Raw genomic sequence first — 7,342 nt, 5'->3', positions numbered from 1 at the left:
TTTCTGCCAACAAATGTTTATTAAACACCTATGTGCACAGCACAGAGCCAGGATCTTCATCTCCACTGCAGTTCATGCTTCTGGAGAGCTGTCCAAAAGCTCGGGTTGGGCTGGTTTGAGGCCTGGGATCCAGGCCCGAGGTGAAGATGGGAGGACCAGCCCAGCCCCAAGAGCTCCCAACCTTCAGACTCCTGGGTGGCCTTGACTGGCAGCAAAGCCTTAATAAGAATTGGAGCTGGAGACCAAACCCAACACCATTTTCCAGGAGGGGCTAATCCATGACCAAGTTGCTTATGAGAACATCCTTCCTGGGCCTTTCTCTTGCCAGAAAAGGCCGTGGATGGCAGACCTGCAGGTGCGCCCTGGAGGGAGTGGCTGCTGACCGGCCTCCCACAGCGTTGGCTCTTGGCCTGAGCCTTTGCCTCTCCCTGGCCTCCTGTGATATCACACCCAGGGTAGTGGTCACTGTCTGTGTTCTCAGGGACACTGCTACGTGTTAAAGACTTAGTGACACAGAATTAAGACTTTCGAGAGAGGAACTGAGAAGGGAAAAGTTGGATGAGAAGTGGGCTCCTAGGAAAGTGAGTGTGGGACAAACGTGGAGTGTGTCTGTTCCTGCCAACTTCCAGACCCAGGCCCAGAAGGAGGAGGCACTGCCCAAGGCCTAGGTGACTTGGAAACGGGACCCACTATGGGAGCAAAGGAGCCATCAGTGGTGCTGCCCGGATACCTCAAGAGCAGGCCATCCTCCAGTGACAGGCAGTCTCATGGGAACGGCCTCCCCTAGGATTCGAAGAGGGCGTGTGTCAAGGGGCAGTCACAGGGAAGACCCCCATAACCCTTTGGTTCAGGGCCATAGAGCCTAGATAGGACGTCTGGCTGTATCAGAACTGCTGCCCATTGTTGGGCAAGAAGTTGCTGATGGCACCAGCACCTTTGATAGAACCTTCAAAGCTGTGGTTGACATAGATGTTGTCAGCTGTGGAGACTCGGGAGGGGTGATTTGGGCAGGAGGCCACTATGACTGCTGCTGCCGCCTCCTCAGCCCGCTTCTGCTCCAGTGCCAGAGCCGGGTTGACGTCAGGCCCTGCAGAGAGACAGAGAACCACAGTCAGAGAAGTGGGCAGGGGACACAGGTGAGAAGCTATTCCTGGTTCTGTACAACAATCCCAGGGCAGGAAGGGTCCCAGGGGGGATCTGTGCCATGTGCCTTCCAGGGTCACTATGTTCACAGCCGAAGCTTCAGGGTTGTCCTGGTCCCTCCATCCCCCAAGCATTTTGAAAACCTCCAAGGAACAGCCACCACCTGCAGCTCCAAGGCCCTGGATATCCCTCGTCCAAGCGCACCCCACTACTGCTCCTCTTTGCCCCACTCTTATGTCTCACCCACCACCCCCAGCACACACACTCTACTCCTTCCAAGAGGGTCAGGGAGTCCCAACAAGAGACATGATTAGGAACCATGGAGCTGTGTGGGCTCCAACCCCTGCTACCTTTGACCAAGTCTGTAACCTGGGGCAGGTGTCTTAGTTCCCTCATCTGTAAAATGGGAAGGATAATAATACCTGCCTTGGGGGTAGTAAGAGAATTACAGACACATATGTTGATGTGTCTATAAATGTCCTCTAATAATATTATTACCATCTGGTGGGGGGTAAAATTGAACTCCTCCCAGCTTGCCCACCCTGAGAGCCAGAAACACCTTCATCCTGGGAGGCTCAATTTGAGCCTCCATGCGCCTCAGCCTCCCAAAGTGCTAGGATTACAGACATGAGCCACCACTCCTGGCCAGCACTTCAAAATATTAATGAGACCGGGTGCAGTGGCCCACGCCTGTAATCCTCGCTTTTTGGGAGGCCAAGGCAGATGGATCACCTGAGGTCAGGAGTTCGAGACCAGCCTGACCAACATGGTGAAACCTGTCTCTAATAAAAATACAAAAATTAGCCAGGCATGGTGGTGTGCACCGATATCCCAGCTACTCAGGAGGCTGAGACAGGAGAATCGCTTGAACCCAGGAGGCAGGGGTTGCAGTGAGCTGAGATTGCACCACTGCACTCCAGCCTGGGCAACAGAGCGAGACTCTGTTAAAAATAATAAAAATGAAACTAAAAAAAATAATTAAAAACAAATTAACGATAGGGCTGGGCACAGTGGCTCACGCCTATAATCCCAGCACTTTGGGAGGCCTTGGCAGTCGGATCACCTGAGGTCCGGAGTTTGAGACCAGCCTGCCCAACATGGTGAAACCCCGTCTCTACTAAAAATAAATAAATAAATAAATTAGCCAGGCATGGTGGTGCGCACCTGTAATCCCAGCTACTTGGGAGGCTAAAGCAGGAGAATGGCTTGAACTTGGGAGGCAGAGGTTGCAGGGAGCTGAGATCATACCACTGCACTCCAGCCTGGGCAACAGAGCGAGACTCCATCTCAAAAAATAAAAATAAAATAATGTAAAGTAAAATAAAATAAATAATAAATTTAAATTAAAATAAAAGCCAAGCGCAGTGGCTCACACCTGTAATCCTAGCACTATGGAAGGCCATGGTGGATCACTTGAGCTCAGGAGTTTGAGACCAGCCTGGGCAACATAGGGAGACCCCATCTCTACCAACAAAAATACAAAAAATTAGCTGGGCATGGTGGTGTGCACCTGTGGTCCCAGCTACTCGGGAGGCTGAGGTGGGAGGATCACTTGAGCCTGGGAAGTCAAGGCTGCAGTGAGCTGTGATCATGCTACTGCACTCCAGCCTGGGTGTCAGAGCAAGACCCTGTCTCCAAAAAATATTAATAATAATAATAGAATGGAACCAGCAATATCAGAATGCTTCACATGTATAAAGGAAGTATTAATATTATTTAATGAAGCATTTGTTTTAGGCAGGCATGTCTATGTGTGCCCGTGCGTGTCACCTTTCTGTGTAAAATATATTTCTTGCTGAAGGGCATGCTTAAAAGTCCAACAGCAGTGCAGTGAAGATCCACAGTGTACAAGGCCACAGAAACGTTGTTTGAGACATACATCGCTGACAAAAAAAGATGTTCACAGCACATTAAATGAACAATAGTAGCTTCCAAGACTAGAATTGCCACATGGTCATAGTCCTGGCTTCTGACGTCTGCCCATGGCTTGTGTGCACTTCCTGAGCTTTTGTGATGAGCATGCACTGTTACTGTTGTCGTCATCATAATCATGACAGCCTGGTAGGAACAGGCCTGGGCACTCACCCACGTAGCTGAGGATGACGGGCAGGAAGACCAAGCCGTGCAGCAGGCCCAGGAGAGTGATCAGGAGGTTGAGGCGGAAGAAGAAGATCTGAATGAGCTGGGCCTTGGCGAGGCCCAGGACAAGGATGCCAGGCAGGTTGGTCATGGCCACACCTGCAAACACCTGGGGGGGTCAAAGCCAGGTGTCAGGCAGGGCACAGGGCATCAAGCAGGGCACAGGGTGTCCCACTCCTCCCCACTCACCGCACTTCCCATAGAGATGGTGGCCTCTTTGGCCCTCTCTAGCCAGGTGGGCTTGGTGCTGATGGCAAAGGAGCGGGTAATGTGGGACACGAACTCCACAGACATGCCCACCGCCTATGGGCAGAGAGGGGGCATAAGCCAAGAAAGGCAGAGGTAGGGAAGGAACTGGGGAGATGAGGCCTCCACCAGGACCAGTGCGGGGCAGGCATCTAGATTCTAGACAGAACTGGGAGTATTTGGCCGGGTGCAGTGGCTCATGCCTATAATCTCAACACTTTGGGAGGCCGAGGTAAGAGGATCACTTGAGCCCAGGAGTTTGAGACCAGCCTGGGCAACAAAGTGAGACCCTGTCTCTACAACAAAAGTTAAAATATTAGCTGGACGCAGTGGCACGTGCCTGTAGTCCCAGCTACTTCGGAGGCTGAGGTAGAAGGATTGCTTGAGCCCAAGGGTTCGAGGCTACAGTGAGCTGTGATCATGTCACTGCACTCAAGCCTGAGCAACAGAGCAGGACCCTGCCTCTAAAAAAAAAAAAAAAAACTAGGAGTATTCTATGAAGCTGGATCCCCAACCACCCCTCCAGGGGCCCCCTGGTGCCTGTGTCTGCTGGGTTACCGAGACCAGGTTGATGAGGGACACAGCGTTGTAATTGATGCCCCACAGGGCCATGAAGCCGACGGTGTCCACGAGGATCATGACAATGGAGAGCAGGTTGAGGAGGCCGGAGCGCAGGTCCAGGCCCAGCAGGAGGCAGGAGACAGCAAAGGTGGGCACAAGGCAGAGGCTGAGCATGAAGAGCCCCTCAGGGAGGATGGTCAGGTACTGCTCATAAAACACATTGGTGATCCTGCCAGAGCGCAGAGCATGGTCACAAGCTCAGGCCTCTGGGGCCCTCAAGGTGGGTGGGACACCCCACTTCAGAAGGAGAATGCTGAGGGTCAGGCAGGCTTATATTGGGGTGCAAACCAACATAAGAAATAGGCCCAAGGCTGCAGCCAGAGCCTCCTGACCTAAAACTGGCCCTCATCTCATGCAACTCCTTGCAAGCCCTCCACCGTAAACTCCAGTCTCCAGCAACCATCCCCCACCTCCCTCCAGCCCAGCCACTCAGGTCCTTACGTGTAGGGGAAGACCTCAAAAGCCGGGTCTGTCCCAGGCACTTTCCGCAGGTCAGCAGTGATGTTGGCTGCCAGCTCCCGAGCTGCCCGCAGAGCTTCTGTGTAATCCTGTGAGTTTTTCAGGGGCTTGTGATAGGCCATGAACCTGGAGGCTGGACAGCCATGGCACACAGAAGATGGAAGGGCAAAGGTCAGAGCCCTTTCGAGGACACCTTCAGAACACCCCAGATGTAGTGGCACAGGCATGTGATCAAGCTGGGTTCAGGGCTCTGCCACCACCATTTGAAATTCTTAGTAAATTTTGTGCAAGAGGCCCATATTTTTGTTTTGCACCAGCCCTGCAAACTCCATAGCTGGCCCCACTGCTGTGGGAGACCCAGGCCTGACCTTTGATGAATAAAGCCTACAGAGATCTCCCTAGTGAACCGAGATCCTTCTCTGTGTGGTTTCAAGATATGCATTGGATTTTTTAAATTAACTTAATTGGTTTTTAATTTGCATATTCCTATAGGAAAGGACTAGAAAGGAAGACAGAAAAATGAGAACGGTTGGATTATTAGAGCTGTGGCTTAGGGCTCCTGCCAGATAAAGGTTATTTCTTAATGACTTTTAAGAAATTAAGGTTATTGGCCAGGTGTGGTGGCTCACGCCTGTAATCCCAGCACTTTGGGAGGCTAAGGCAGGCCGATCACCTGAGGTCAGGAGTTCAAGACCAGCCTGCCCAACATGGTGAAACCCTGTCTCTACTAAAAATGCAAAAATTAGCCAGGCGTGGTGGCACACCCTTGTAATCCCAGCTACTTGGGGGGCCGAGGTGGGAGAATTCTTGAACCCAGGAGGCAGAGGCTGCAGTGAGCCAAGATCGTGCTACTGCACTCCAGCTGGGCAACAGAGCAAGACCCCATCTCAAAAAAAAAAAGAAGAAATTAAGGTTATTAAGACCTTTATACAATAAAGGGTTTTTTGTTCTTGTTTTTGTTTTTGTTTTCGAGACAGAGTCTCACTCTGTCACCGCAGCTGTAGTGCAGTGGTGCGATCTTGGCTCACTGCAACTTCTGCTTCCCGGGTTCAAGTGATTGTCCTGCCTCAGCCTCCCGAATAGCTGGGATTACAGGTGCATGCCACCATGCCTGGCTAATTTTTGTATTTTTAGTAGAGACGGGGTTTCACCATGTTGGCCAGGCTGGTCTCAAACTCCTGACCTCAAGTGATTCACCGGCCTTGGTCTCCCAAACTGCTGGGATTACAGGTGTAAGCCACCGTGCCTGGCCCAAAAAGGTTATTTCTTGGCGAAACTCTGCCTCTATTAATAATACAAAAATTAGCTGGGCACAGTGGCATGTGCCTGTAATCCCAGCTACCAGGGAGGCTGAGGCAGGAGAATTACTTGAATCCAGGAGGTAGAGGTTGCAGTGAGCCAGGATTGTGCCACTGTACTCTAGCCTGGGTGACAGAATGCAACTGTGTCTCAAAAAAAAAAAAAGTTATTTCTTTATTGTGTACAGTGAGCATGTGTATCTGAAAAAGAAACAACAGTGCTACATGGGTGTGGAGAAAAAAGAAGAGAAATGTTCTTGGATACATACAATCTCAGAGCAGGGGAGGTGCCTGGAGAACTTCCCACCAGGCCTCTGACCACCTGGAGGGTAGTTCACACACAAATGCCCACCCCAGCCCAGCGATTCGGGGTCTGCAAAGTCTTGGGTGAGGGCCGAGAACTTGCATTTCTTTTTTTCTTCTTTTCTTTCTTTCTTTCCTTCTTTCTTTCTTTCTTTTTTCTTTCTTTCTTTCTCTTTCTTTCTTTCTTCCTCTTTCTCCCTTTCTTTCTCCTTCTTTCTTTCTTCTTTCTTTCCTCTTTTTTTCTTTTCCTTTCTTTTCTTTTCTTTTCTTTCAATATCTGGCTTTTTTGCCCGGGCTGGTCTCAGACAGACTAGACTCCTGGGCTCAAGTGATCCTCCCACTTTGGCCTCCCAACGTACTGGGATTATAGGCGTGTGCTGCAGCACCTGGCTGGAACTTCATTTTGAACAATTTCCAGGTTATGCTGATGCTGCTGGCTAGGGGACCTCACTTTTGGGAAGTGCTGCTCTAGACTAACCTAGTTCACACACAAGAAGACAAAGGTCCGAGATGGTGCAGACTTGCCCCCGGTTATGGGGGCTTGACTCTACTGTGTGCTCCTTCCAGGCCCTGCTCCTCGTTCCCTGACTGACACACCCACTCCCATCTGTCCACACCAGCCCCACCACACTGGCCTCACAGAGCCTGTTGTGCTCAGGGACCAGGGCCGGGCAGAGTGCATTGCCCTTCCGGGAACATGGGAACTTCATAGCTGGAAGGGTGGGGTGAGCGAACTTGAGGCAGCTTTCAGCTAGCAGTTCAAGCTATGAATTATTTCAGTACAAAGTGAGATCATCCTTCAAAAGCTCCCCCACCCACCGACGACCCCCATGTCCGTCTCCAGCATGAGCTCCCTTAAGGCCCCTACACCAAGCATGTCTGCACAGAGCTATGGCCAGCTCCTTTACACAGATGGCTGTCTCATTCTGCCATCAGCTGTATGAGCTGACAGCATGTTGTGGGTCCTTTTCCTGTCAGTCCAACTGCATCTCTCTTGTTACTTTTTTCTTTTTTTTTTTTTGAGAGAGGGTCTCACTTTGTCGCCCAGGCTGGAGTGCAGTGTTGCGATCACAGTTCACTGCAGCCTCAACCTTCCAGACTCAGGCATTCCTCCCGCCCAGCCTCCTGAATAG

The 7,342-nt window shown here is 51.1% G+C and overlaps 1 protein-coding gene across 3 annotated transcripts in view; it reads right to left on the bottom strand.

Moving 5' to 3' along the window:
- NPC1L1 (NPC1 like intracellular cholesterol transporter 1) overlaps positions 1-7,342 on the bottom strand; it is a 28,660-nt gene continuing 21,318 nt past the window's right edge. The window contains exons 15-20 of one of the 3 annotated variants that reach the window (XR_001113450.2): positions 5,977-6,056; positions 4,591-4,741; positions 4,087-4,318; positions 3,472-3,585; positions 3,229-3,391; positions 1-1,087 (exon numbers count right to left, since the gene is read on the bottom strand). Coding sequence is in view for 2 of the 3 variants with exons in the window: in XM_003268862.2 (XP_003268910.2) it covers positions 885-1,087; positions 3,229-3,391; positions 3,472-3,585; positions 4,087-4,318; positions 4,591-4,741 (863 nt within the window). In the remaining variant the exon portion in view is untranslated. The remainder of the gene's footprint in view (positions 1,088-3,228; positions 3,392-3,471; positions 3,586-4,086; positions 4,319-4,590; positions 4,742-5,976; positions 6,057-7,342) is intronic. The other 2 variants (XM_003268862.2, XM_003268864.3) reach the window with 2 other exon arrangements.

Source organism: Nomascus leucogenys, chromosome 17 (assembly GCF_006542625.1).
Source record: "Nomascus leucogenys isolate Asia chromosome 17, Asia_NLE_v1, whole genome shotgun sequence".
Taxonomy (NCBI): domain Eukaryota; kingdom Metazoa; phylum Chordata; class Mammalia; order Primates; family Hylobatidae; genus Nomascus; species Nomascus leucogenys.
This window is presented reverse-complemented; position numbering and strand designations above follow the sequence as displayed.